Source organism: Drosophila albomicans, chromosome 3 (assembly GCF_009650485.2).
Source record: "Drosophila albomicans strain 15112-1751.03 chromosome 3, ASM965048v2, whole genome shotgun sequence".
NCBI classification, from domain to species: Eukaryota; Metazoa; Arthropoda; class Insecta; order Diptera; family Drosophilidae; genus Drosophila; species Drosophila albomicans.
The window spans coordinates 13,785,897-13,811,540 of NC_047629.2; the positions used below are offsets into that span (position 1 = coordinate 13,785,897).

Genomic DNA, 25,644 nt, shown 5'->3' on the forward strand with positions numbered 1-25,644 from the left:
TACACATATCGATATGTGTATAAATACCTCCAGCTGTAATTGGTATTTATTTCGGAAAATATACTAAAAGGAAAAATACGTTGGCAGTCCTATTTTGATAAGTCCGTTGCATTTTAAAATCAATCTAATTGAAAATGGAAGTATCTAATAAGAATATATGTAAACTTTCTAGCAGGTTCATATGAATAAAGACTATTAAATTGATCATTGCGTTAGCGAGCCAATTTTATTTTGGCCGCATCATTTCAATGTGAATTTTGTTTTCGACAGGAATATATAACTTAGAACACACAATATAGCTAATTTAACTTTTAAAAATTTATGTATGTGAAATAGATATACTAGCTTATCAGTAGATCAGAGTTCATCCACAAGCGTAGCATTGTGCGATTTTGTGCCAAAAGTGCAGCTTCCTCCAGATTTTTAAAATGCTTGTCTTCAAATTGTGGTACCCTCATTGCCTCCTGCGATTGCAAGCATATTGCACAAACGTTTTGCTTATCGATAATCCTTTGCAATCGCTGCTGGTGAAAGCTGAAATAGCTGACAGAATCGGCGAATGCTGGTAACTCATTAATATTGCTCTTATTTGCAATGCTCCTCTGCGCCTGCTTATCACATAATGAATTGCCCTTAAATACAACGGTTGCAGGACCTGCAGCATTACTGCATGACAGTCGTTTGAGTTGCAATTTAAGCGCCTTGATATCAACATCGTTGCGAGCAGTATTTGCAGTACTTGACGTTGCTTTCAAGGGCGATTTATTGTTTGGCTTTTTCGTTTTGGAGGAGTAGTTCTTCATTCTTAACCTTTGGTCACCATCGGATCGATACAATTTGGTATCAACGCGGACAATATGTGGCTTAGTGGGCTGCTCATCAAATATCCGAAACTTTGTGTCAACGGTTATCTTGTTGTTTGTTTTGCTCCCTTTATTCGGCTGTTGAGCAACTGATTTGCTGGAAGCGTTTGCTTTATTGAGACGAGGGGATATCATAACCTTTACACCTGCACCAGTCTGAACAGCGGCCGCATAGCTCATTCGCATGCCCTGTATAGAAGGAGACGGTGACGATGGCATCGACATTGACCCTTGCATTTGCATCGATATCGGCATCGATACACCGAGATTCATGTATTCCCCTAGAGGTTTGCGACGCACTGGAACAAATTGGCAGGGCTCCTTGCACAGACTATCGATAGAATCGTTGTGTTGTCTCCTTTTGGCATTGCGGTTCTTGCGTTTGATGAGCGCAGCCGCTGATTTCGATTTGGGTGCCGCCAGTTTCGTTTTCGTTTTGCGTCGTCCTTTTGTTACCAAGAATTGACTGTCTTTTTCGAACGGACGCATTTGCCAATTTCAATGAAAGCAAATAATTATGTTAATTTATGCGACAATAAATGTTGTCTTAAATAGTTACTTACCGATACCGGGATGTACTTTTCGCGGAGTTCTGTGATGTTTTTTGTTGCTGCTTTCATTTTATAAAATTTGAAACTTGTTCTACCTTTGCCTAACTTTCAAATAAATTTCAATGTGTTTTCACACTTCGTTCACAGCCAGAAAGTTTTCGATATCGCATCAAACAATCAAATAAATACTGAAAATAAGTAAAATGTTTCTAGCTCGTTTTTTTCAGCGTACACAAGCTTTTTATCCAAATTACGCGTAAGTTATTTAAATTTTCATAACGGTATTCCGTCTCTCTCTTTACTCCACTTCCTTTGCATTTGAAGACTATGCTCCAATAGATGCTACTCGGAGTCAAAGAGTAGCTTACCTAATGTCCTATTTTTGGGAGGAGGTTTGGGAAAATTGCAAGGCGGCATAAAAGAAGAAGAATATTTTAGCTCAATTAATCAGGGACTTATGTGCAATATACGCAAGCATATTGAAAGCTCAAAGAATGCCGACTACATGCGCAAATGGGAGGAATACCAGAAGACTCTGGATCATGATGCCCTCTACAATACTACATGCCTCAACAAATACAAGGATGTTCACGAAGAAGCCTTCTTTTTAAATGAGGTAATTATGGTTTGTATTCTATGCTTTTCTTGGGTTAATTAATTATTACTAAATTAGAATACTGAGTGCTTAAAAATTATGATGAATCGTGCAAAAATCCATGATAACACTGGCGATGACGCTTGACTTGCAACAAATGACATTGAAATGCATAATTTGTTTTACGAAATTCGTTTTTCTTTTTGCACATACATATACGCCTAAGGTATACACGTTGTGAACACACGCAAAAAACACCAAGTTGTTATCAAAATGAAATAAATTGCATCTAGACCGTTAAAATCGTTTTTCGATTCTGTAACAAGTTGGCATCCCCTCGCATGCTCATTGAAGGAAGAAGATGCTAATTTCACATTAGCTCGAAATACAGCGCACAAATCACTCGCTATATATAGTTAAAAAATATATAGTATATTAATTACCGGTATATAAATCAACATGTTTACATTGCGTCGCATTAGTCAACGTCTAAATCCAAAGCAAATCGAGTAAGTTCCATAGTGAAAAGTGCCAGAAACTTTGACGTCTTTTCGACTGCAACATTGCATAAGATTGCATATAAATAAAACGGTGCCCTAATTATATTTAATTTGCAGACAACTAAGAATGTCGCATGTCGGTGAACTGGGAAGTGGAGCAGGCAAAGGCGGTGGCGGTGGTGGATCCATTCGCGAAGCTGGCGGCTCTTTCGGCAAAATGGAAGCAGCACGCGAGGAAGAGTTCTTCTACAAGCAGGTAATCCAACTTAAATAAATACTGATTTATAAAAGACATCCATTTAATAAGTGATTATAATCGCAGCAAAAGGAACAGCTGAAAAACCTCAAGACCAAGACAGACACCAAACCAGATGCCAACAAGAAATAAGATTAACCAACAGCAATTTAGTTTCTGTAGATGTGTTTTTTATGGGTAAACAAACAAAAAAAGACTTGCCTTGTGAATGTCAACAGCAAACAGCTGACGACTTCATGTGGTTACTAACGAAATTGATTACAAATTATAAAAAATAAAAGTAAAAGAACTGAAAACTATTGAAACCTAATTCATGGGGGAGAGATTAACATTGACTTTTAAGTTCTGTCATTTGTTGTTTACGAATTTGCGGTGAGAGTCAGCTGTCGTTGATAATTGATAGCGAATGTTTGTTGTCGAGACTGATAAGCGCAAAGAGAGCGGTGCTGATTAAACAAAATCTGCCTAGAGGCTGAATTGGAAAGCAAATTGAAAACAGTTATCACCGGTTAAGACAAGAGTGTGCATTCAGATGGCGGCCTCCATACAAAACAGCCTGAAAGTTGCGCTGAGGAAGCGCATGAAGCAGCTGCTTAGTTGCATAACACCTGAAGCACGCCAGCAACAATCCCAAGCAGTGACCGCAAAGGTAAGCCTAGAAATAATGCCTTTAAATCCAGCTAAGCAGCTGATCTTTTGGCTTGACAGGTGCTGCAGAATGAGGCATTCCGTCAGGCGCAACGTGTCAGCATTTATTTGAGCACCAGCGATGAGCTGGACACCACTGCCATCATCTGCGAGATGTTTCGCCTGGAGAAGCTGGTCTTTGTGCCTAGCTATCAGGGCAGCAAAATGAAAATGGTGCGACTGCGTGACATGAGCGAATACGAGAACTTGCCACTGACCAAGTGGAACATTAAGCAGCCAGACTTTAAGGAGGCACGCGAGGATGCCATGACAAATGGTAAGCTAGATTAGATAGCTGTAGTCAGCGCTTTACTAAGCTTAGTATTTCAGGCCATGGCATTGATCTCTTCATTGTCCCCGGCGTGGCATTTACACGCAACGGCGATCGTCTGGGTCACGGTATGGGCTACTATGACAAATACTTGGCGCAACATGCCGACAAGTATCCACACAAGAAGACCATCATTATGGCGTTGGCACTCAACGAACAGATAGTTGGGAGTGAGGAGCTGCCCATGGATGATCATGATGTGCGTTTGCAATTTGTTGTTACAGAGAATTCTTAAGTTTTAATCACATTACGTACAAAATTTTATATAAATCGAATATAGTATATATATAAACAATACACATTTCTAAATGCGCGTGCTTAGGAGATGCGGCTGCCAGGGAGAAGATGCTCTTGCTGGTGATCCTAACGCAAGTAGGGCGGCCTGGAACGCAGTCCACGACCACGCGATCGACCGCTGTAATGTGGCGATGAGTAGTGGGACTCGCTGCTGCTGAAGTGCGACTCGGCATTGCTAGATCGATATGGTGTGCCAGTCGACTCTGACCAGCTGGAAGGCGAACCGATGCGCATCAGCTTCTTTTGCCTGCAAATTCAATATTGACTTCACTGATTAACAATTCTTTGCTATATCAAATTTCATGTTCTTACCTGTATGCAGCTGCCGCTGAGATGCGTGAGCCGCGATTGCGTCCCACACGAGAACCTCGCAGCATTGAAGGTATTTTGTTGTAGCCCGTTGGCCCAGTGGGCTGTGCACCGCATGTCTCCAGTGCCAGGAAATCGTCCACATGCAGCGACGGCGGTCGCGATGTATTTGGCGGCCTGGACCGGAACAAGTCGCCCCGCGATGGCGGCGGCCGTGCAAATCCGCGTCCACGCACTGCAGACACAAACATTTTCTTCTCTGGTCTCCCTGTAGCGGGCTCCACTTCAACTCGTCGTGTGCGGAAACAGGGCGCTGTGGGTGTCATTTCGCGATTGGATTGCGGTGAACCCGACAGATGCAACACGCGCTTGCAGTCGCCCGTGAGATTCAGATCGGGATTCAGGCAAGCATTGGCCAAATCGGTCAAGTCGCAGGCAATGCGCTCATAAAGCGGCTCATTCATATCCTCAATGACCTCAATGGGCAGCGGCTCCAACCAGTATCGTGCAGTAAGCTGTGCGTTTTCAGCTGTTGCGCAGAAGCGTGTGAAAATGGGACGTGCCTCGTACTGAGTGACAATGCCCTCCGCTTGTGGCAGATATGGCTCCACATTGAGTGGCCCAGTGACAGCAGCATTGATGCTGCCTGCATTGGCCTCGCCTTCGACAGGTGCCTCTACGGCTGGTGCAGCAGCTGCTGGCGTTTCCTGCTCCTGCTTGGAAGCGTAGAGCATAATGAGTTGTTTTAAGTCACAAACGGCAGCTTCATTGGCCACCGCCTTGTGCTTCTCCAGCACTTTGAGTATGCGCTGCAAGACCGGCGGTTTGTCCAGCTCTACATCTTGGAACTCGAGCAGCTGCGCAAGTTCTGTTGCGCCTAGTTTAAGCGTGCGATGTGGCATTGATGACATGGTTGTGGGTGGCTCAATTTGTGTCAACGAGCGCAGAAGTAGTATCAATGATTCAATGTTTGCATTGAACTCGACCGTCTCGTTGTGCAGTATAACACGCTCCATCCAGGCCTGAAACTCACTAATCTTCTGTTTCAACAATTGCGCCAGGTGATAAAATGTGAAGCTGAAATGCAAAAAAGAAGCATTAGTAGACCATTAACAAGCAAATGGGAAGTTGCAACTTACTCATGCTCTGTGAGTATGACGAGATTGCGCACTGCCAGAATGGATATGCCGTGTGTTACCTCCACGCTGGCTAGATTGCTAAACACCGCATCGATGATGCGTGGTATCAACTCTTTGGGCGGCAAAGCGGCTGACAAATTGAGCGCTGGCTGTGCCGTCGACTTGTGCGAGATTAATGAGATACCCGAATCGAGAAAACTATCCAGTATGCGATGCACTGCCTCCTGACAATTGGACACGGTTTCGTTGAACTCATTCAGCGACAATAACGATTGAAAGAGTTCCCAGAATTTGCCCGATAGTATGGACAACATGGAGCTCTTCAGTGGCGCAAAAGCGCATAAACGCGTAGAGAAACGCAGCAGTCGCTCTAGATTTGTGGTGGGCATGCAGTTGGCAGTCTGATACTCAGTAACCAAGAGTTCCATAATCGTCTTGGCAATGAGCAGCGTCATGTTGGGTGCCAGATCTGAGAGTTGCATGCAAACGCGCTGCAACAACTCGGAAAGTTGCGGAAAACTCGATGGGGCCAACGCCTCGACCAGTTTGGCAATCTGTCCGCTCTGTGGATGCAGATGAGCGGACCACAGTTTGCGTTCTGTGATCAGGCGTTGCTTGTGCTGTGCCTTCAGTTGATCACACAACGGTTGTGCCATGGGTAATGGCAACGGCAAGAGTTCTGCCAACAACTTTAGACCGGGTATAAAATTAGCGGGACCATCAATGTTCTTGAGCACCTCGCGCACCATTTGTGTCCACAGCGATTTGTGCAACGACTCCTCGTCCTGCTCGTGAGGCTGTGTATAAGCCAGAAGTGTTTGCACCACCTCCAGCTTGCACTGTTCGACCTCCGCGCCAGCTTGACAGCGTGTGGGATAATAGTAGAGCAGGAAATAAACTTTTACGAGATGATCGATAGCCGTCAAGTCCTTGTAGGTGCCATCGCGACACAGTATGGCATAGGAAAGCAGTTCGCGAAGTATCTGCAGCGTGGGTAACATGATCTGACAGCAGTGCACGCCCTGTATGGTCATCAGGGCAGGTGAATGCATGCCTGGTTGCTCGAAATAGGTGCAGAGACGCTCCATGATCTGAATCATCAGCTGCACACCATCCGCTGCATATAGTTGAAGTGCAACAAAGCGGTGCTTCAGCTCCTCGGTGCCCAGGCGCTTAGATTGCTTAATGCCGGGCGGCGGCGTTGCCTTGGTGGTAACCAGATAACGTAGAATGCGCAGAGCCATGATTAAATCACCTGGAAATGTGGTCAAATAATCGAGAGAGCGTCCAATCACTTCCACTAGCGGCATTATGTCATCGTAGATGAACACATTGATGGCTTCCAAAGGTTTCATGTACACATACATCTCCTGCAACACAGCCGACACTGAGGGCTCAAAGGTTTCATGATTCTTGGCCAGCTCCAGGATGACAGCGCCATGCTCAATGAGATAATCAAGCTGTTCACAATAACGGACACATGCGTCGACCATATCGACGGCATAGCTAAGCACGGGACTCTTGTACTTGGTGCCCGGAGAGCTCAATTGACGCTGCGATTGCAGACGCTGCTCCTTCTTGATGAGGTCCATGAATATCTTGAGATTATTGTTCAATCCCAGCACCTCAATGGTATGCTGACGTCCAGCGGGATCGCAGGTTTGTGAATAGAGAGCATGCATATGCGTGGCCAGTTTGATGGTGTCATATTCTGGTGCTGCTGCCGTGTACACAATGGCATCCAGATGGTAACGCGTCTCCACTTTGTAGGCCAATTCAATACCCAGGCGAGCCAAACGTGGCAAAACGGGACGCAGAATACGTCCAATTTGCTGGAAGACATTGCCCGCAAATACGGGATTTGATTCGGTTTGCACAGCCACATCGATGGCTACAGTTGAGACATCAGACTTTTCTTCACCGTCCTTTACCGAGCCATCTGAGGTATCCATCGGCTTATCCGTCTCTTCTTTCTTAACTGCTTAGAAGGAAATCAAATTAAAATTTGATCGGTAATTAATTCAGTCTCTACTCACCTTCCTGTGCCTGTTCCATGCTTGTGTTATGGCTGGGATCTCTGGGCACCTCGTCCAGTCCGAGCAGTATAGCGACTATGAGTTGCGTCACTTCAAAAGCATCATCCACAAAGTAATCGATGCCCACATGCGACTTGAGCATGGCATGCATTAGATCCAATGTGCACAGGAATGTTGTGGCTGGCAATTCCTTTGAATTGCTTAAGATTAGCAGCAGCGATTCCGCCAGTGAAAGCTGTGAGAAGTACGCTTGCAGCGCATTGGCAAAGCTGCGCTGTGCACTGGGATCGGTGACCAGTTCAAACTTCTTGGAGACGGGCAGAAAGCGACGCGGTTGCTGAAAACTTAACTGATTGGCCAACAAAGCATCCATGAGCATCTCAAAGGCAAACTCTATTTGCTGATACACTTCCTGCGGCTGTCGTTCCATCTTACGCACAAAGAGCTGAGTGCAACTCTTTCTCACACTTTCCAATGCCTCGTAGAGATGCAGTTTCTTGATGATGGCCTGCAGAGCGTATTTGGTGCGGGTCAACTTAGCTGTCTTTATTGATTCGACTATCTGCTGATAGCCTTTGGTTTTTTCGGCCAGAAAGTGTTTAATGCCCGCCTGAGTATCCAGCATGGAGTAAACAGCTTTCAGCAGCTGCAGTTTTATCGATAGAGCCATGTAGGGTTCATGATACAGACTAAAGATAGCTGTGAATGGATCAAAGTTGTGCTGCTCCAGAAGATCTTTGAACAGTGGCTCATAGTTGCATAGCAACTCGGCCATGCGAGCTCCTAGTTTAATGTGTCGTATCTTAAAAGCGGGCTGAGGTTGCATGCAGGCCGCTTGGAAGCTTAGTGCTATCTGCAGCACATTGGCAGCCTGTCGCAGATGGGATTCATCGTTTTTGAAGAACTGTTGCAACACGAAGTTACGTCGCTTGTAGTGTTGCGTCAAGTAGCCCAGCTGATTGTTTAACTGCTCGCCAAGGTAGACAAACTGCTCACGTTCATCGACAGTCACGCCACCGTGCTCCTCATTGAATGCGCTCACATTGTCCCAACGAATCTGCAGTGATAGTTTTTTGAAGAGCAGTCGCAGTGTATCCAGCTCCTTGCTGAAGTGCGCCTGTAAATCGCCTTTGTAGTTCAACAAAGGACGCTGCCATGGCTCGAAGGCGTCTATAGCTGGCGGCGCTGCAGCTGCTGCTGCCTCAAGCTCTCTTTCATATTCCGCTGCAGCAGCTGCATCGACGCCATCGTCCTCGTCTTCCTCGTCATCGCCTATAATCTCGTCATCACTCAATATGGGCTCAAATTGTTCTTGTGGTGTATCGGAACGTTCCCGTTCGCGTTCACGTTCCTCCTCCTCGCGTTCACGTGGCAGCGACTCTGAGGATCGTCGGTAGGCATGCGAACTCTGCAGCTTATAATGCGAACGAGTGTCGTCGTCATCATAATCCATGGTATCCGGTGAACGAGGTCTGGTGGGCGAATCAATGGATACGGGTGGCGTGCGTGGCCACTTGTGCTCGTCGGCATCAGAGCGTGAGCGTTCCGATCGCTTGCGCCGTGAACGGTGGCTCGAGTACTCTGGCGAACGCGACCAATCTCGCGGAGCCTTGTCTCGAGAGCTACCATAAATGAGAAAGATTAATGAATGCTTATATTAGCAATGTTTTCTATATTACCATCGCAGGTATTCCCTATCGTTGCTTTCCGAATGTGTGTGCGTGCGAAGTGGCGGCGGTGAATGATCCGTGGAATGCGTAGAACGTCGAAGGCGACGCAATTCTCGCTGCTCCTCGTCCGCATGCTGATGGTAGTGATCACGTGACATGCCGTACTCGATGTCATCGTGCTCGTAGTCGCTCACACTAACGCTGGCCTTGTGCGCCGTCGTCACAAGCATCTCATTAGGCTCAGACCAGCCATCTTTCAATCCGTCGTCGGGCAGCAGAGCATTATGCGCAGCTTCGCCGCTTAGATTGCACATCTCGGGACCTACGATGGCCGGTTCGCATGGAAGTGTTGGGCTTGCAATAGGCTCCGTTACCGAATTCGTCAGAATGCCGTAGACAGCGAGGGTTATTGCACTGTACCAGCCACGCAGGACAAGACCATCGGTGGGAATCTTCTCTTGCGAACAGTCCAGATGTATGCAGTCGTTCTGATTGTAGCGCAGTAAGCCCAAAATCTCGAACGCCGATGCGCCCGGCATGCCTAAATCATTTACAAAGAATTCCAGGTCGAATTTCGAGGGATTCGTGGCGCCCAGACGGACGCCACCTGGAAAATCCGCTTGCACTCGGGCGCCAAGGGGAATAATGCGCACTTGTGTTATAAACACCGGTTTGGGGAACTGCACCAAGTCCAGATTGATGTCCTTTTAATGTCAAACAAATGGAAATACAATAATTAATTTTACATGTGTATTTAACTCTGTGAAAATGCGAATTGTGCACTTACAGTAACTTCTTCGTGCGAGAACGTGTCAAAGAACAATAGCTCAGCTCCATCGTCGGCGTCGGCCATTTTGGCTTAACACAATATTTTACAGCAGAGTTGTAAGAACGAATGTACTTTTCTTATATTAAGTAAATTTACTTTAACAAATAAACAAGCGTCCGTCGGCAATTTTTGTAAGAATTTGCTTAGTGTGACCGTTGTTGCATTATGTTAACAAGTAGGCAAACAGACTAGCCAGCAAACAGACTAGCGGCGTTGCCATTACTAAAAGTAGTACACTGCTTAAGGCAAAAAAAACAAGTGCATATCTAACAGGAACTAATTTAGTAATATTTAAGAATTATATTAAAAGAGGAAATAATTTAGAACTAATTTTTAAAATTTTGAATATTTATCTAATTATCGATATATTTATTAAAAGCAAATTGCAAAAGAGTGGCAATATTAAAAGCAACCGGCTCAAAGCTTCGGCCACACTGCCGCCATACAAGTTTCATACGCTGAAGAGTCAGGTAAGTTTTTTGCGCCACAATAAAAATTCCGCAACGTACAAATACATATGCGCATTCATATATAATTTTTTGTTTTCTTAATGTGCAAACAATAAACAAAAGCGCTAAATATATACACTCACATTTGGATACATACGGTTAACCACCTCAAGATATTCATGTATCTATTTATGCAGCTTTTCTTTGTTGTTGTCTTTTTTCATTCGTCAACTGCAACGGGGCTTCATAGAACAAAATTCTTGCGGATCATTGTTACTTTATAAAATTTCTGTATTTTTCTTTGCAGTTTTCAACAATTTTTATATCTTATTGATCAGAATGTTCGTTGTACGTCGTAGTGCCCGTTTGTACCCAGCAGGAGTGCAGTGAGTATCTCTTATAGCTCTAATTAAATGCTAATTTTTCGTCAGCTCAATACATGAGAAAATAACTGTTAAATTGTATTACAAAACTCTTTTTCTCATTAACACGCATGCTATACGTAACTTTCATAAAGTAAAATTACTACTGATAAGATATACTCAATTGGAAACCCGAAATTCATTTTCGTTTGACCCGGCATGTGTGAATGTGTTTGTGTGCGTGTGTGTGTGTGCTTGCTGACTTCACTATTACATAACAAGTGCAGACAAATAAGCTGATATGTGTGATTTTTCCCCCCTCCCATTAGGCTGGCTAAGATGAGCGGTAGCCAAGTCGGCGACTTGGGCAGCGGCGCCGGCAAAGGCGGTGGCGGTGGTGGATCCATTCGTGAGGCTGGCGGTGCCTTTGGCAAACTGGAGGCCGCCCGTGAGGAGGAATACTTCTACAAGAAGGTGAGTGAATCGAGTTACCAGCTGTGCTAGACATAAATATTTACAGTTTATTTAAATAGCGTGAATTTTGTGTACATAAATATGTGCTTTTTTGCCAAGAATGATACGTTCAAGTTTTGCGAGAATATACTAAAAAATCTAGAACGATCGCGTGCATTGACCCAAAGTGGCAACACTGGCGGCGATTTGAAAGTCAAGCTTAGTGACAAGGCAAACCATGGAACAACTCATGAATGCCGCATTTTTGTATGCGGAAATTGATTTCCTTGTAGTTGAGTCCGGGGCCGAAGGCTTTTTGCAATCGATTCGACATTGCCCAGAGTTCCTCCTTACCCTCGTGGTTTCGAACGATTTTCAGCCCGCTGACGAATTGCAATCGATGATCGTCTTGAATAAGCAACACCAGATTCTTACGAGTATAGGGCTGACGTATGTTCCAGGCCATAATACTGGATGGTTGCACCAGACCGCAGAGCAGCATGCCCGTCTCACTCATCGCTGTGCCCACACACTGGCTGCCTCGCTTGCCAAGCACCACAAACTGATCCAATGCAATGGTGACATCGTTTGGCTTCCAATTGTTGACATTCCACAGACTAGCATTGTTGACCACTCGCAGTGGAACAGCCATTTGGATGTCGCTGGACAACGAATGGAAATACAACATGCGTTCCGACTGTTCAGAGAGACCATGTGGAGTTAGAGTTAACGCTACGCTGCCATCCCAAAGCTCAAAACTTTCGCCCGCCACGGTGAAGGTGCCAAATTCCTGGAGCGGAAACGTGAACTTGTTTTCAATTCGCCAGGAGTTCTGCGTGGCCATGTCGTAAACCACAATGCCGTGGCCAATGGAGTCCGCCATATAGATGTGTCCGACATCGCAGTTGTGGTCATCCAATTCGATGGTGATGGTAACAAAGCGACTGACGTTCATCTTGAACACGCCTCTGGGCAGGCGATAGTGATGCACCACGTTGCCGCTGGCCAAATCGATGGCATACACCTGAGGCGCACAATGCTGGACAAAATCAATCTCACCACTGTCCAAGATCCACATTCGTCCACACTCATCGATTTGTGTGCGAAACACCGAAGTGAGCCCATTGCAGTCGGCACCATGGGATTGATGCCATTCGTAGTTGGGATAGGCACGTAGCTCGGTGCCATTCGGTCGCACCTCGTTGGTCACGTAGGCCAGAGAGAAGGGCACACCTTTGCTAAATCTCGGAATGGTCACAAAAATCGAAGGCGTTTTGTCTCCGTCTGAAAGGCGGTATTATTGGGTCAATGTATATCTGTTTATCTGTGTGTGAGATTATGCAGATTGCGGTTCTCTGATAAATTTTAACAACTTAATGCCGTTTAATTAGTGCAACCGGTTTCAAGTTTGAGTTACGACGGTCAGAGCTGTCGTCAGCTTGGTGGTGAGTTATTTGACTTACGCGTGTAATATACATCCACATCGAGGGGCACGACACTGTCCGGGATGTAGAGTCCTTCTCGAAGCACACGTTCGCGCTCGTGTTCCGTTGGAAATCCAAACTCAAGGTTGCGCGCCTGAAATACGCTCTCTAGTGCCTTGGAATCGTAGCCAGCGCCAGGACCTGTGCTGTATTGTCCTGTTGCAATGGCCAGACAGCAGCTGACTAGCGTTATGATCCTTATGCAATACGTACGCTGCATCCTTTCACTTTCGCACGTTGTGCTCAATGTAACGCCTAAATGGTAACTGCGACTGCGTTGCCAGCAAACGCCGCATGTCTTTCTAATCTGCCAATCGGCACCAGCAGCTTCGGCGGCAGCAGGCAACGAGTAACCAACCAGACCTGGTCAATTGGGTCAGCTTGCTTGGCGTTAAACTGGTTTAAGTGCACATTAATAGCGTGCATTGAAATTCTCATTGTGGCGATTTGTTTGCGTCCACTCTCAATTAACAACAATAACAATATTAATCAGTTTAAAAACGAAAAAAAATACCTAAAACCTTATGAAAAAACATATAAAAAAAAATACAAAAAGTAAGCTGCGCAATTTGGTTGTCTAATTATGCACAACTTCCAGCGAACTTCCAGCCAGTTTCCAGCTTCCACATTGTGGTGCTGCACATTTGCATCAAAGTGGATTGGAGTCCATTGGCCTCTTACGTATTGCAAGCTTATTTATAAATCATATATACACTACTTTGTTGCTTTGCGGCTCGATCAACATGTTAACACCTCGCTGTCTGTTCGTTTTACACGAGCTATAAAATGCATAGAAGAGTGTTATAATTTACTGACGTTTTAGATAATTTTAAAATGGTGTTGATACAATCACATAACATAATCTAATTAGTAATATTATTATTACATTCAACATTGAATTATGTATTTCATAAAGTTTTAAACAACAAACTCAGCTGGAGATTGCAATCATTAATTTATTATCAAGTCGCAAATAGATCAGTTTTTCGCAGAGCTAACTTTAGGAACGAGTTTTGAATACAGTTTTAAAGCTAACAAGTCTTCGTGTGTTCCAATCTATGTGACATTAAATTGTAAATGTTAAATAATGATAAATTGTTATGAGCATGAGGTGTCACGCAGTCGCATAGACTCAACTCTAGTTTTCTTACTTGCTTTTATGGCAAAATTAATGAGTTTCCTGTTTTGTCTGCGTCTCTTTTCATTTCTTTTGGGAGAGTATTAGCGTTTCGCATTTGTTATACAACAATTAGATGAATTTATGTTTTTGCCGGATCCGGTTTTATTAGTTTTGGCTAACGAAATTCAATTTTGAATTCCCCGACTTCCACGTGTCCGTGAATCGTCTCTCTTCATCTGCTCTTCATAATGTCGCAGCATCTGCGATAAGACGAACTTGAACTTTGTAGCAAGATGATTTGCAACAAAATTTTATGGTCTAATTTGATAGCATGTTAATATTATGGTGTATTTTATTGATTCCATCCTATTGGGTTAACTAAATGCGATTAAAATGGTATAAAGACTAGAAACTAAGTGAAAATCAGACGATTGGTCAGATCATCATCGCTGGCAAAGAATACGCCGCTGTGAATATCATCAAGTGGGCGACGCAATATGCGGAAATTCACCTCGTTGGCATGTATTGTGCCGGCGGCAATTTTCTGCAAAAAAAAAGAAATGAACTTGACATTGCAACAAGGTTAAAGAATTGAGCAGAGTTCACTCACCTGAAAACGATTGGAGAGCATCCAGAGCTCCTCCTGGCCGCCATTATTGCGCACAACTTTCATGCCGCTGACAAACTGCAACTCATCGGCCTTGGCTGGCAAATTGCCAAAATTTCGTGTGGTATACGGTGTGTTGACATTCCAAGCGAACAACTTGATGGGATTGAAGGCGACGCAGTACAGATTGCTACGACTGTCGAAGGCTGAGGTGGCACACTCGCTCTTGCGCCTGCCCAGCAGCTTGAACTGATCGGCCATGGCATCGACACCGTTTGCCCAATTCGCGCGATTGTTTAGCACATCCAACGGCACAGAATACTCGCTGACACTGGCCAGCGGATGGAAGTAGAGATTACGCTTATCATTGTTCACCGTAAAGATGCCATCCATCAGAATAAAGCTCTCGCCAGCAATGGTGTGCAGGCCATGATCGGGATCGGGATACATGAAACGATGCTCAGCACGCCAAGCAGCGTTGGCACTGTGATCGTAGATAACGAGACCGTGATAGCTGACGTCCGGCACGTAGATCATGGTGCGTGCACAGTTGCCACGCGGTGGCGGATCTTGCACCAACAGATTGGGGGCAATGAAGAGCGAGGCTCCCGCTGTATACGTATCATTGGGGAAACGGAAACGATGCAGCAAAGTATCCGTATTCAAATCGAACTGCAGCAACTGTGGTGCACAAAGCTGCGAGCCACCAATGTTGCCCGAATCAATGACCCACATCTGATTGCACTCGGTGATCTGTAAAGTTATTCAAATTAAGTACAGCTACAGCAGCAGCGAGGGCTTGCGTGACTTACGGATACACGGAAGGCGGAGGTAATGCGATCGCAGTCATCGCCGTTGTTATTGTGCCAGGCAAAGTTCGGATACGGCTGCAATTGCGGTCCATTATTCGCTTGCTCATCGGAAACGGTGGCCAAAGTGTATGGAATACCGGTGACAAAGCGTGGAATGGTAACGAAGATGCGTGCCTGACCGTTGGGCAAGTAATGTGGCTGCACATCAATGGGAGTGCCATTCTCCGGCACCAAATTGCCGGCGGCTTCGGCCTGCTGACGATCCTGCGGATTGGCAAAGCCGTACTCCAATTGCTGCCAACGGTTCACCGTCTCCACAGTGCGCACCGGACGCAGGCCACCAGGAGGACGTCCAGATCCCGGACGACGCGCATCAGTGTCAGCAGGAGATGCGAAGGTTGATGTGTAGCTTCGCCGTTGAGCCAGAGTTGGGTCAAAAAATAACCAGAACAGCGGCAAGAGCAGCAGCAAAGTATTGCGTAGTCGTATCATCTTCAATTGGTTGCTCAATTGTCAATGCTCGGTTGGGACGTTGTGAATGGTCAACGCGGCTTATCAACAGTTTTTATAGAATATTATTTATGTTTGTTTTGCTTTTTCGTTATTATTATTAATTTTATTTATTTTTGGTTTTGTTTCGCTTCTTTTTTTTCGGAACTGATAATTGTTTTATTCAAGGGTCTGGGTCTGTTCTCTGTGCCTCATTGAAGCTTGTTGACATTTAATTAGCTGTATTTGAGTTATGGACTACTCGCGTATTTGGCCAGTTGTATTAACAAATTCACCTTGAGTTCAAATTCTACTTTCTCAAAACAATTGATTTAAAGCAAGCACTCTTGGGTCACGTTTGCGACTCTTTGGCTGCCAATTAACAACTAAAACGGGCTCGGAAGCATCGCAGTCCAATAACCGATACAGAATCAGGTTCAGGTTAAGTTTCAGCTGAGGATGACAGGCAGATGCCTCAATTTCAGTTTAACTCAACAAAACAACACTGCTGCGTGCTGATGTTGACGATGTTTTTCCCGCAATTTATTAGCAGCTTGCTTTGTCGTCTCTTATTTGACTTTTATGCGTTCGCTCTCTCACCTGCTCGTTCTTGGCCAGATAATGATATGGCTAAATCGCATAAGCAACACGATTCCACTCGACTTGTCTCTTCGCTTGAATTTGGGAATTTTGTATTTGTTTGTATTTATTTTTACGTATGCGTGCTAAAATATTTTTTAACTTAATATTCTTATTCGTATTCGTGTCGTCGTTAGTCAGGCAATGGAAATTACGACCCATGGCTAAGCGGCTTTATAATGCAGGGGAGGTTCTCAATTATCGGCAGGTTATAATTAGCTATTTGTGCATTTGTCAATATTGTCATTGTGCCATAAATTACATTTAAAATTTTGCATATTCATCACCACACAATACTAAATTTGTTTTGTATAATTGCGTTTTGCAGCAACGCGAGCAGCTAGATCGCTTGAAGAACGACCAAATCCATCAGGCTGAGTTCCATCATCAGCAGATCAAAGAGCACGAGGAGGCCATCCAGCGTCACAAGGAATTCCTCAACAATTTGCACAAGTGAACACATCACGACGGGGAGATGACAACTTAAAGCTTAACTTAAAGTCTAACAATCTATTTGCGAAACACTTTCCGTTTAAATGCATTTCTCTATGTTTACTAATATTTAATATTGTTGGTAAAACGATTCTATACACGACTCTAATTTCGGATTGTTCAGTGCTTAAATAAAAATCGTTTTTAATATCGGCTTGTTTTTGTATTTTGCGTAAAACTGGAAATTAATTGCTTGGGTAGCGTATTTAATTCCGTAATTTGTGTGTTAGGGTCGTCAACCGGTTTTTAATTTCCACAGGTATTTAAATTTCGTTTTGTTATTTTTTAGACTAACCCAGTCTATATAGTAGAAGTGTGAAAGTTTAGAAAGTGGCGTATTATTAGCGAAACAATAGATCCTTCTATAGAGAATTGCAAATATTTAAGAACTCCGAAACTGGTTTGATATGTTTACATTATTAATCAACAACTTTTTTATGCGTATGTAAACGCCATTCATTAAAATATTTACGATTATTTGTATTTATTCACGCTCACCTGTAAATTAACGCTGTTTGTTCTTTCTCACTTCGCTTACGGAAAGCTGTTGCTTTTCGATTATCGTCTTAAAAATAAGGAAACATTTAATTGTTACCTTATTACTGGAATTTTTTGTTTTATTAATTGATTGATATTACACAATTAACAATAACTTGTTATAATACTTGCATCAATTTAATATGTGACATATTTTTATAGGTCAGTGCTAAGTTGCTCATCAGCCAGCTGCAATAACTGCTGCTCCTAAAAGCATGCAATACTTTTGAGTCGTCGCTTTATAGGTCACTGCAAAGTCGCTGCTCAGCTAGCTGTAGTTAAATGCTTCGCCTAAAAGTATGCAACACTTTTTGCTGTGCTTGCCGTACAGTAGCGTCCTCAGCTAAATAAAGTGTCTTATCAGTTAAATTTGTTATTTAGAAAGTAAACAATTTCCTATTGTCACTTTCAGTTTTACAAAATATTAGTTTCTTATATATTTCGACTCTTTCATTTCAAAATTGTTTTAAGTGCTTACAAATAATAAATTGCGGAGAATCGCAGAATGTCAAAGTTAATTCGAAAATTTCTAAGCCAAACCAAAGATCTTACAAATTGGTATATTATTTAATGTACATTGCAAGTGATATGGTATTTAAATGTTTTCAACTTTAGGAAATACTTGATAAAAAGTAATTTTAATTTGGTCAACAGTCTGGATCTAAAATTGGAAGAGCTGCGTTTGGTAATATAATATAAGAGGTGTAAGATTATATTCTATTAATATTGTTTTTATTGAGTAGGAGCGTTCTCAGCTGGAAGCGCGCTCCAAGACGCTGTTGCAAAAGCAGCGATCCACAGAATGCATGTTGACAGATTTAACGCGCAGCATCAAACAACTTGAATACGACATTGTACAGATGCAAAAACAAAAAGCACAAAATATTGCTTCTGCGCCTGAGGAGGAGGAGATCAGAGAGTCACGACGCGCATCCAACAGTCAGCGAAAGGGATAGAAATACTGAAAGAGATAGCTTCTAGTCGGGGATCCCACTGTGCTTATCAGCTATACATATGAACTTTTCAGAAATCACTTGCGGGACTTCACCGTTCCGAACTGAGGCATATATAGAGAGCTGCTGTTCGACTGTGCTTAGTAGTTCAACAAAGTGTTGCGGTAAATCAACATGAAATTCATTACAATCTGCAGTTTGCTGTTGGTGCTCTGTGCTGTGGTCGGTCTTGTGCCCACCGCCTTAGCCACGCCTTCGCGTGACAGTGGTGGCAACAGTTGGAGAGGTGGATCTCCTGGATCTGGACGCATACAAAATCGGCCTTTCATTTATGATGCGCCTATACGACGACCTGGTCAACCCGAGACCAGGTACGCCTAACTTTGAGGCGTGTTCTTAATTCGCGAACAAAAATATAATATTTGTATTTATGAAATAAACTTAATATACTTATAAAACAAAAAAGGATTATCTGGTGTATCAATGTATCAAAATATTTATCTCATAATAAATTAAAAATGAATCATTTAGTGCATCAGTGTATCAAAATGTTTATCTCCTAGTCGTTAGCCTTTCTTTACCTTTCAAATTTATATTGTTGTTCTTTTTAGAGCTTGTTAAATTCGTTTTCTAGTTTTACAAAATTTCTAAATTTACGGTTCGTCATTAAATGGCTCAGTTTATGCAAAAAGTATTTACAACCTATAGATTATTGCAGTCCCATCAACTGTGCTGTCAGCAAATGATTAAGTAAGTGTTTTGCAAATCTATTCGAAGGGTAATTAGTGATACAAATAACGACCTCTAGATACTCTGAAAAGATATTTAAATTGGCCACAGCACAAGATAATGTGAATTTCTTGAAATCGGTTGGTTTGCATTTTTCTGTGTATATTTCAGACACAATCGTTAATTGCAACTCGATTTCATTTAGCAACGCGAGAATCTAAAACAATTGCGAAATAAAATAATCAAGGAAAGGGTTTCGATAAAGGAGAAAATGAACCAATTGGATGAACAAATCGAGAATATCAAAAAGAAAAATAGTGGTCGAAATATGAAGGATGACGGATTAAAAAAATAATTGATATATGGATTTTGTGTTAATCATGGCAACAGTTGTTCTTCTTTTCTTTCTACTCTTTCTGCTGTCAGTTCGAATTTTCGAATTTAAATATTATTTGTACAACAGCTTTCATGAAAATTTCGGTGAACTAATGGAACGACTTCTAAATTCATTATGCAGAACTACTCCAAGAATACTGCAGCTGCAAAGAAGTCAGTTTCAGCAAAGTGTCAAGTGAGTTTTAAACAAATTTTCTATTTATAAATTTATTTTCCAGTATGCTGCTCTTTAGGTATTATCGGATTAACGACGACAGGGCCGCTTTAAAGCAGGTTAGTAATTAATATTATCGCGAAATTTGTGATATTTTGTGGTTCTTTCTCAGATACAAAAACAACTTGGTTTTTTGAAGAGCAAAGCAATTGATGAGCGGCATCAACTTGATGCCAAAATTGCTGAATTACAAAAGCGGATCGAGCGCGTGAAGCGTAAGATGCGAAAAGTTGATAAGGAGTCCAAAAAGAGTAAAAAGTAAACTCGAAATTATTAAGGAAAGTTGAGAAAAAGAAAATCCGTTTCTCTTTAAGATTGCAGCTACAAAAATATTTAAAAAACATTAAAAATGTGCATCATAGATTGTATATTTTTCCCAATAATTTCTCTCATTTGGAAAGTTCAATAAATACAATATTGCATTTAATTTTTGAGTTTTTCCGTTGGACATTTTAGTAACATGAATAATTTTCAACTGCACCCGAAAGTATGCTACAAAATATTAATTTTAACGCACAGAAACTGCCCGAGTTGGAATTTATACCTGTGACGTTTATTTTAGTTAATTCAAATTTGTTTCAACATATTAGCTTTTCGAAAATCTTCAATTTTTCGATACTTTATTTCGTTTTTTTTTTTGTCTTAAATTAACCAATTTTCTTATCATCCCGCGTTCTGGGAACCTCAAAATTCACAGTAAATTGAAGCCATGATTCACATCGCCATGCAAATTTCCTCATTGTGTGTCAAAATTTTGCAACCACATCAAAATTTTGTTCAACACATTGTCAGGTGAGATATTTTGCTCATTGATTTAAAGGAATTTGAATGAATTTAAACGAATCGTAGGTACTCAAATAAAATCCGTGAAGCGGGAAAAGCCAAGGAAAATGTTCACTTTTTAAAACAGGTTTAAATCTTAATCGATTTGCATTGGAATTTTTAATAATTTATTTTCTATATAATTTTTAGCAGCGAGCGCAACTGAAGGAGTTACAAAAAAAGATAGCTCTCAAAAAAGATGAAATTAAAAAGAAAATAAATAAGCTGGATTCACAAATTGAAGAAATTAAAAAGAAGAATAGACGGGAGAAGAAAAAAGAAGAAGATCAAAATTAATATATTAAATATGAGTTTATCAATTCTTTAAAAATAAAACCCAAAGTATGGGTCTTTAAATATTGTTTTAAAATAATGATATATAGTATTAAATTACATTCGAGTATATACATAACTGCAATAATTAAGTTGAAGGATATCTTCGACAAAGCGAAAATAAACATTTTACGGAAACCTACATTCAAATTGATAAACTACACAAACTTCTATTCTAGAAGTCTATGCATATATTCTCAAACCAGATATCATTTTAAAATTATAGTACTTTTCTGTCGATTTGGAAATACGCTTTTAATTTATCTCAAAATCGTCTTCGTTTTCGTCTCTTCAATATGATAAGTTCATTTGGCGTCCCACACCGAAGTGTTTTTACCCTATTGAAAAGGCCAGGAATCTGGAGTACACAACACTTTAAGTGAGTTCTTAACTGAAGTCTTCAGATAAATCGAATCTATTAACGATCGCTGCTTAGATATTATGCCAAGGAAATTTATGAGCGAGGCAAAGCTAGAGAGAATACGTACTTTCTTAAAATTGTTAGTATATGAAATTGTGGTAACTTTTCCATTTTAATAATAATGATCTTTTATATCATTAGCAATATGATCAGTTAATTAGACTAAAAAACAAATTTCTTAAAAGACGCGACCAACTGGATAAAGCAATTGAGGAATTGACAAAGGCTGAAAAAGAACATTGAAATACAAAGCTGCGACAAATTCTACTAAAGAATCAAACGATATTTATTTATATTTCTTCTCAGTAATCCATGAAAATAATTTCTTACTTAACTTATTGAATTCGAATTTGGAACTTAGCTCAAAAGATATTTCTTATACAATTCTAAATTTGAATACTGCTGGAAGATGGAAAGTTTGTTTGGATTTCGGTTTAAAAGTACTGACAACTTTTTGAAGCCACAGCGTTTATTCTATGGTCGCGAGTAAGTATAATGTAGTCTATGAAGAGTTCTCCAAATACCCAAGTCAATTACAGATACTCTAAGAAAATATATGAAAAAAGAATTGAAAACGATAATGTCTATTTTCTGAAATTGGTGAGTATTGCATTTAGAACCCAAACATCTAATAATACTCTTTTTTATCAAAAGAAATATGATCAATTGGTTGTCTTGGTAAAGGCAAAATTCAGGGAGCAAAAGAAACTCAAAAGGAAAATCAATAAATTGATCAGCCAAATTCAAACTGTTAAGGATAAAATTGATGAGCAGGAAAATAATTCTAGTGAAATCGATTTCTAAACCGTGCCGTTTTCGTTTCCTTGTCAATCCCAGTAGGCGCCTAAAAAAGAAAAGAAAAAAACATTTGCTTTCTGCTTAACTTTCAGATGTAACCATTATTCGAAATTATAAACAAGTTTACGAATATCTAAGATTTTATTTTGTATTTGATTTGATTTTTTTTTGTCTGTCCAAATTCTAATGATGCAGCCAGCTTTGCGATTGGTCAAGACTTTATTTTTTCGAAAAACATCAGAATGTGCAGCATGCGCTCATATTGTAAGGAAATTCAATGATGATGGACACGATAGAGCCAGAGCCTTGGAAAATTCGCACTTTTGGAAAATTGTCAGTAGAGAAAGTGATTTTTTTAACATTAATATGAATACAACTTTCCCCACTCTCAGCAAATTGAACAACTCAGACAACTGCGTTCGAGGATGGTTCAGAAAACAAGATCTGAGACAATGAAAGATGAGCAAAATCTGAATAGTCAAGATCAGCGAAAGCAAGTAACAAAGTAAACAATTGAATTCGTTTATGGTTGATGAAGTAAATGTGGACAAAATGTAGTAAGCATTGGCATTTTAAACAAAATTTTGCAACACAAAATTAAAGCACAAAATTTCAACAATGCTCAGCTGTATCAGGCTCAGATGTGTGGCAGCTCATCCCAGACACTGGGGAAATCGGTTTCCACAACAGCTGCGCCTGCTAGCAGACGAGGAAAGTAACAAGAATCGCGATAAGAAGGTACACTAAGAATACATTTTATATTCCATATTTCAATTTATTTTCCTCTCTTTTAGTATGGAAAACTTTGGAATAAACAAATTGGGGAATTGGTTCGAGTAAGCAGTAAACAATTATCTCTTATCTTATAATAATCTATGCTTTATAGAAGCGAAACATGCTGGCGTTGATTGGCGAGTATGTTGAGCTGCAGGAGAAGTATGTGGACTCCAGGCTACGCAGCAATAAAATGTTGATCGAATTAGCCAAAGCAGTGTGGAGTTACGAAACCTTATCCCATGGAAAGAGCCAATGATATAGATAAAAAAGAAAAAAACACTTTCGAAATCGAATCGATATATATTATTGTTGATTTTTTATTCAAAATAATTTGCATTTCTCATTTACAATCTGAAGCCAATAAACAAATTAAAATGCTGCTTCCAAAGATGCGTTGCTCTTTGATAATGTTTAAATATATGTATATATATATGTATGTATATATAATATATATATATATTGTTCGTGTATACGCTTAACAACATTTGAAACAATAAATGTATGTGTGTGTGTGTGAAGATACATGGAAATTAATATGGCATTTACAGGAAAAGACATCGCGACATTAGAACTAGACAAAATAAATACAAATCAGCATTCAAATTTCGATCAAATAATAATAATAATAATAGTAATAGATATGCGTAATATAGTGTATTTGTGTGTGTGTGTCTGTGTGAGTAACTTAGAACTAAAATAAGATAAAAAGAATTGTGCATTTCGTTAGTCGAACTCAAGTCAAAAAATATATAAGTATAGGTATAAGTACATTTTAAAATACATTTGTGGTAAGTAGTTTTATGTCAAAGTGGTGTGTGTTTAAGTGTGTGTGTGTGTCTGTGTTTGTGTGTACATTTGAGCAACTTGGAGAAGAGAGTTACAAGTACAACTACAACTACAACTAGAACTAAGTACGAACTAAAAACATGAATGCGGGCGCGGGGCGTATTCCAAATAAGAAAAAATCACTTGACTTGGTCAAGTGCCGAGCCTTTTACCCTCCCCCTTCCTCCCTCTCTCATCACCCACGCCACAGCTGTCTATGTGTTTGCGTGTGTGTGTGTTGTGTATTGTAAGTGTGTGAGGTAGGCTGTCTGCATGGCTGTGCGTGAGTGAGAAAGAGAGAGCGAGAGTCCTTTGCAACTTTAAAATAATATGGCATACTTTTGTGCGCCGCTGCAGCTGCAATTGAAACGAGCTGCCATCTGTTATTTATCTGGCTGATCTGATTACATATGTGTGTGTTTATATGAGTGTGTGTGTATGCTTCTAGCTTTTAAATACTGGTCAAAAAACAATGCCAGGAATGTTGTGAATGCAGCTCAATTTGTAGTGTGTGTCTGTTGTGTGTGTATCTGTCTGTGTGTATCTTTCTGTCTCTGGTTACAAAAATCGGTTTGCTTAGCCTAAACTTTAACTTTAGCTACGCCCTACGTGCTAGGTGCTAAGTGCTACAAAAGAGTTACAGCTAAACAACTAAAACAACGATCCAGAAAAAACGATGATGATAATCAAAGCAATTAACAAGAGCAGCATCGCGTCTCTAACTGGGCAATCGCTTGCTGGCCAATTCTTGGAGCTTCTGCAGCGCCAGCGTCTTGTTAATCTCGACAAGATCACGACTATGCTTGGCTGCCTGCAATTGTACCTCGAGTATCTTCATGCGCATCATGTGCTCCTTGCTCTGCATCTCCATGAACATGCGCATCTCAAACGAATTGCCAGCTGAGGTGGCCACAACATTGCTGCCACTGCTGCTTGCCACAACGCTGCTGACTCCGCTGCGCTCCAGCGCTTGACTGTCGGCGGTCTGTGGCACACTTGTCGTCATCGGCAGCGATGTCTGTTGCTGCTGCTGCTCGTCGCCAACCAAGCTGCTGCTGCTCGTGCGCTGACGCTTGGCCAACGGTTTGGGCAGCTCATCGTCATCCTCGTTGTTATTGTTATTGTTGTTATTATTGTTGTTGTTGTGCTGTTGCAAGGCGGCAGCCTGTGCTTGTGCCTGTGCCTGATGCTGTTGTATGGCAGCAGCTGCTGCGGCCGCAGCGCTTGGAAATTGGCCACTGCGCAGTGCATTGAGCGCCTCCAGTGTGGCGGATATGTTGTTCATGTTGAAGCTGGGCTGAAAGCCAGACATGTCGCTGCCACTGGGCGGCATAAAGCCACCGCCAACGGCACTCGTGTCCAGCGCTGAGCCAGCCGGACTCTCGGGTTCATGGAGGCCGTTGCGACTGTGATTGGGCGAGACGCTGAGACGTTCCCCATTGACAGTGATATCATTGCTGTGATTGTTATAGGTTTCGTTAAAGGTCTCATTAGTCTCCTCCTCCTTGATGTCCACATCGCAGAGCTCTTGAGGGGGTGTGCGACTGCTATAAAAGTTATAAAAACAAAAACAGTTTAATAAAGATACTCATCTTTCTTTTCACGTTTAACTTACTCGTCCATGTCATGCTCATCGGCATTGAATTTGTAGTCGTCGCGATACTCAAAGTCCTCCTCAAGCGCCAGCGGTATCTTGGAGTAGTCAATGCCATCGAGTGCCTCCGATTTGCAGGCCTTCTTCGCCTCCTGCATAAAGTCCCAGACCTCGAAGGTAAACGGCGATGGCTTCTTGCGATCGGCAACCTCGGCACCAAATCTGGCCAGGCGATTGTTATAGTCCAATATCTCATTGCGTGTGCAAGCTGAAGT

At 41.7% G+C, this 25,644-nt stretch overlaps 11 protein-coding genes and 1 long non-coding RNA gene across 22 annotated transcripts in view; 7 read left to right on the forward strand and 5 right to left on the reverse strand.

Annotated features, from left to right (window-relative positions):
* Positions 1-200: 200 nt before the first annotated feature.
* LOC117569452 (uncharacterized) lies at positions 201-1,573 on the reverse strand. Of its 2 annotated transcripts, none has more exons than XM_034250617.2 (2): positions 1,427-1,573; positions 201-1,333 (listed from the first exon to the last, which is right to left on the reverse strand). In XM_034250617.2, the coding sequence occupies exon 2, from the start codon at positions 1,134-1,136 to the stop codon at positions 342-344; it is 795 nt and encodes a 264-aa protein (XP_034106508.1). In that variant the 5' UTR covers positions 1,137-1,333; positions 1,427-1,573; the 3' UTR covers positions 201-341. The 2 variants fall into 2 exon arrangements, with proteins under 2 accessions (XP_034106508.1, XP_034106509.1); XM_034250618.2 differs by having other exon boundaries at positions 201-1,329; positions 1,427-1,561.
* Positions 1,525-2,312, forward strand: LOC117569456 (uncharacterized). Its single transcript, XM_034250621.2, has 3 exons — positions 1,525-1,670; positions 1,739-2,030; positions 2,088-2,312. Exons 1-3 carry the CDS (start codon positions 1,618-1,620, stop codon positions 2,154-2,156), a joined length of 414 nt encoding a protein of 137 aa, XP_034106512.1. The 5' UTR covers positions 1,525-1,617; the 3' UTR covers positions 2,157-2,312.
* A 35-nt stretch (positions 2,313-2,347) lies between these two features.
* Positions 2,348-3,064, forward strand: LOC117569459 (ATPase inhibitor mai-2, mitochondrial). 2 transcript variants are annotated; one of them, XM_052005127.1, is made up of 3 exons: positions 2,348-2,518; positions 2,627-2,765; positions 2,817-3,064. In XM_052005127.1, exons 1-3 carry the CDS (start codon positions 2,469-2,471, stop codon positions 2,817-2,819), a joined length of 192 nt encoding a protein of 63 aa, XP_051861087.1. In that variant the 5' UTR covers positions 2,348-2,468; the 3' UTR covers positions 2,820-3,064. The 2 variants fall into 2 exon arrangements, with proteins under 2 accessions (XP_051861087.1, XP_034106516.1); XM_034250625.2 differs by having other exon boundaries at positions 2,355-2,518; positions 2,832-3,064.
* Positions 3,065-3,183: 119 nt separating this feature from the next.
* LOC117569453 (5-formyltetrahydrofolate cyclo-ligase) lies at positions 3,184-4,080 on the forward strand. The gene is made up of 3 exons (XM_034250619.2): positions 3,184-3,414; positions 3,474-3,729; positions 3,783-4,080. The coding sequence occupies exons 1-3, from the start codon at positions 3,298-3,300 to the stop codon at positions 4,016-4,018; spliced, it is 609 nt and encodes a 202-aa protein (XP_034106510.1). The 5' UTR covers positions 3,184-3,297; the 3' UTR covers positions 4,019-4,080.
* Positions 3,997-10,230, reverse strand: LOC117569449 (protein virilizer). The gene is made up of 6 exons (XM_034250613.2): positions 10,022-10,230; positions 9,244-9,938; positions 7,565-9,186; positions 5,529-7,506; positions 4,393-5,466; positions 3,997-4,327 (listed from the first exon to the last, which is right to left on the reverse strand). Exons 1-6 carry the CDS (start codon positions 10,085-10,087, stop codon positions 4,147-4,149), a joined length of 5,616 nt encoding a protein of 1,871 aa, XP_034106504.1. The 5' UTR covers positions 10,088-10,230; the 3' UTR covers positions 3,997-4,146.
* Positions 10,231-10,459: 229 nt separating this feature from the next.
* Positions 10,460-17,120, forward strand: LOC117569458 (ATPase inhibitor A, mitochondrial). Its single transcript, XM_034250624.2, has 4 exons — positions 10,460-10,533; positions 10,820-10,898; positions 11,204-11,348; positions 16,807-17,120. The coding sequence occupies exons 2-4, from the start codon at positions 10,852-10,854 to the stop codon at positions 16,933-16,935; spliced, it is 321 nt and encodes a 106-aa protein (XP_034106515.1). The 5' UTR covers positions 10,460-10,533; positions 10,820-10,851; the 3' UTR covers positions 16,936-17,120.
* LOC117571336 (protein yellow) lies at positions 11,371-13,100 on the reverse strand. The gene is made up of 2 exons (XM_034253429.2): positions 12,791-13,100; positions 11,371-12,611 (listed from the first exon to the last, which is right to left on the reverse strand). The coding sequence occupies exons 1-2, from the start codon at positions 13,029-13,031 to the stop codon at positions 11,548-11,550; spliced, it is 1,305 nt and encodes a 434-aa protein (XP_034109320.1). The 5' UTR covers positions 13,032-13,100; the 3' UTR covers positions 11,371-11,547.
* LOC117569451 (major royal jelly protein 1) lies at positions 14,262-16,606 on the reverse strand. Of its 2 annotated transcripts, XM_034250616.2 has the most exons (4): positions 16,440-16,606; positions 15,351-15,901; positions 14,542-15,291; positions 14,262-14,475 (listed from the first exon to the last, which is right to left on the reverse strand). In XM_034250616.2, the coding sequence occupies exons 2-4, from the start codon at positions 15,840-15,842 to the stop codon at positions 14,344-14,346; spliced, it is 1,374 nt and encodes a 457-aa protein (XP_034106507.1). In that variant the 5' UTR covers positions 15,843-15,901; positions 16,440-16,606; the 3' UTR covers positions 14,262-14,343. The 2 variants fall into 2 exon arrangements, with proteins under 2 accessions (XP_034106507.1, XP_034106506.1); XM_034250615.2 differs by having other exon boundaries at positions 15,351-16,606.
* A 785-nt stretch (positions 17,121-17,905) lies between the features above and the next one.
* Positions 17,906-18,634, forward strand: LOC117569457 (uncharacterized). The gene is made up of 3 exons (XM_034250622.2): positions 17,906-18,065; positions 18,123-18,192; positions 18,251-18,634. Exons 1-3 carry the CDS (start codon positions 18,013-18,015, stop codon positions 18,461-18,463), a joined length of 336 nt encoding a protein of 111 aa, XP_034106513.1. The 5' UTR covers positions 17,906-18,012; the 3' UTR covers positions 18,464-18,634.
* A 407-nt stretch (positions 18,635-19,041) lies between these two features.
* Positions 19,042-19,542, forward strand: LOC117569454 (uncharacterized). The gene is made up of 3 exons (XR_007954969.1): positions 19,042-19,210; positions 19,269-19,329; positions 19,395-19,542. It is a non-coding gene; the product is annotated as an uncharacterized LOC117569454 (long non-coding RNA).
* LOC117568555 (uncharacterized) lies at positions 19,542-23,338 on the forward strand. Of its 6 annotated transcripts, none has more exons than XR_007954968.1 (13): positions 19,542-19,760; positions 19,804-19,858; positions 19,912-20,591; positions 20,649-20,709; positions 20,772-21,333; positions 21,391-21,454; positions 21,517-21,861; positions 21,915-21,975; positions 22,030-22,506; positions 22,566-22,730; positions 22,800-22,911; positions 22,968-23,009; positions 23,060-23,338. XR_007954968.1 is itself a non-coding variant. In XM_034249278.2 (3 exons), exons 1-3 carry the CDS (start codon positions 22,792-22,794, stop codon positions 23,204-23,206), a joined length of 309 nt encoding a protein of 102 aa, XP_034105169.1. In that variant the 5' UTR covers positions 22,740-22,791; the 3' UTR covers positions 23,207-23,338. The 6 variants fall into 6 exon arrangements, 1 of the variants encoding a protein (XP_034105169.1); XR_007954967.1 differs by having other exon boundaries at positions 19,819-19,858; XR_004572149.2 differs by having other exon boundaries at positions 19,819-19,858; positions 22,566-22,727.
* LOC117568554 (serine/threonine-protein kinase pakD) overlaps positions 23,333-25,644 on the reverse strand; it is a 48,594-nt gene continuing 46,282 nt past the window's right edge. For all 3 annotated transcript variants that reach the window (XM_034249274.2, XM_034249276.2, XM_034249275.2), the window contains exons 4-5: positions 25,391-25,637; positions 23,333-25,322 (exon numbers count right to left, since the gene is read on the reverse strand). In XM_034249274.2, the coding sequence (XP_034105165.1) occupies positions 24,494-25,322; positions 25,391-25,637 (1,076 nt within the window). In that variant the 3' untranslated portion in view covers positions 23,333-24,493. The remainder of the gene's footprint in view (positions 25,323-25,390; positions 25,638-25,644) is intronic.

Bases quoted from the DNA above. Each gene is read 5' to 3' on its own strand.
- LOC117571336 (XM_034253429.2), bottom strand. From the start codon at position 13,031: ATGCAGCGTACGTATTGCATAAGGATCATAACGCTAGTCAGCTGCTGT. The intron at 12,612-12,790 runs GTAAGTCAAATA...ACCGCCTTTCAG, and splicing joins TGTGGATGTATATTACACGC to ACGGAGACAAAACGCCTTCG.
- LOC117569458 (XM_034250624.2), top strand. From the start codon at position 10,852: ATGTTCGTTGTACGTCGTAGTGCCCGTTTGTACCCAGCAGGAGTGCA. The intron at 10,899-11,203 runs GTGAGTATCTCT...CCCTCCCATTAG, and splicing joins TTGTACCCAGCAGGAGTGCA to GCTGGCTAAGATGAGCGGTA. The intron at 11,349-16,806 runs GTGAGTGAATCG...TGCGTTTTGCAG, and splicing joins AGGAATACTTCTACAAGAAG to CAACGCGAGCAGCTAGATCG.
- LOC117569459 (XM_034250625.2), top strand. From the start codon at position 2,469: ATGTTTACATTGCGTCGCATTAGTCAACGTCTAAATCCAAAGCAAATC. The intron at 2,519-2,626 runs GTAAGTTCCATA...TTTAATTTGCAG, and splicing joins CTAAATCCAAAGCAAATCGA to ACAACTAAGAATGTCGCATG. The intron at 2,766-2,831 runs GTAATCCAACTT...TTATAATCGCAG, and splicing joins AAGAGTTCTTCTACAAGCAG to CAAAAGGAACAGCTGAAAAA.
- LOC117569453 (XM_034250619.2), top strand. From the start codon at position 3,298: ATGGCGGCCTCCATACAAAACAGCCTGAAAGTTGCGCTGAGGAAGCGC. The intron at 3,415-3,473 runs GTAAGCCTAGAA...TTGGCTTGACAG, and splicing joins CCCAAGCAGTGACCGCAAAG to GTGCTGCAGAATGAGGCATT. The intron at 3,730-3,782 runs GTAAGCTAGATT...TTAGTATTTCAG, and splicing joins CGAGGATGCCATGACAAATG to GCCATGGCATTGATCTCTTC.
- LOC117569449 (XM_034250613.2), bottom strand. From the start codon at position 10,087: ATGGCCGACGCCGACGATGGAGCTGAGCTATTGTTCTTTGACACGTTC. The intron at 9,939-10,021 runs GTAAGTGCACAA...TGACATTAAAAG, and splicing joins TCTCGCACGAAGAAGTTACT to GACATCAATCTGGACTTGGT. The intron at 4,328-4,392 runs GTAAGAACATGA...TTGAATTTGCAG, and splicing joins TCAGCGGCAGCTGCATACAG to GCAAAAGAAGCTGATGCGCA.
- LOC117569452 (XM_034250617.2), bottom strand. From the start codon at position 1,136: ATGAATCTCGGTGTATCGATGCCGATATCGATGCAAATGCAAGGGTCA.
- LOC117569457 (XM_034250622.2), top strand. From the start codon at position 18,013: ATGTCAAAGTTAATTCGAAAATTTCTAAGCCAAACCAAAGATCTTACA. The intron at 18,066-18,122 runs GTATATTATTTA...TTTCAACTTTAG, and splicing joins ACCAAAGATCTTACAAATTG to GAAATACTTGATAAAAAGTA. The intron at 18,193-18,250 runs GTAATATAATAT...TTTATTGAGTAG, and splicing joins AATTGGAAGAGCTGCGTTTG to GAGCGTTCTCAGCTGGAAGC.
- LOC117568555 (XM_034249278.2), top strand. From the start codon at position 22,792: ATGCTCAGCTGTATCAGGCTCAGATGTGTGGCAGCTCATCCCAGACAC. The intron at 22,912-22,967 runs GTACACTAAGAA...CCTCTCTTTTAG, and splicing joins ACAAGAATCGCGATAAGAAG to TATGGAAAACTTTGGAATAA. The intron at 23,010-23,059 runs GTAAGCAGTAAA...TATGCTTTATAG, and splicing joins AAATTGGGGAATTGGTTCGA to AAGCGAAACATGCTGGCGTT.
- LOC117569456 (XM_034250621.2), top strand. From the start codon at position 1,618: ATGTTTCTAGCTCGTTTTTTTCAGCGTACACAAGCTTTTTATCCAAAT. The intron at 1,671-1,738 runs GTAAGTTATTTA...TTGCATTTGAAG, and splicing joins GCTTTTTATCCAAATTACGC to ACTATGCTCCAATAGATGCT. The intron at 2,031-2,087 runs GTAATTATGGTT...TTACTAAATTAG, and splicing joins AAGCCTTCTTTTTAAATGAG to AATACTGAGTGCTTAAAAAT.
- LOC117569451 (XM_034250616.2), bottom strand. From the start codon at position 15,842: ATGATACGACTACGCAATACTTTGCTGCTGCTCTTGCCGCTGTTCTGG. The intron at 15,292-15,350 runs GTAAGTCACGCA...ATAACTTTACAG, and splicing joins CCTCCGCCTTCCGTGTATCC to ATCACCGAGTGCAATCAGAT. The intron at 14,476-14,541 runs GTGAGTGAACTC...TTTTTTTTGCAG, and splicing joins TGCTCTCCAATCGTTTTCAG to AAAATTGCCGCCGGCACAAT.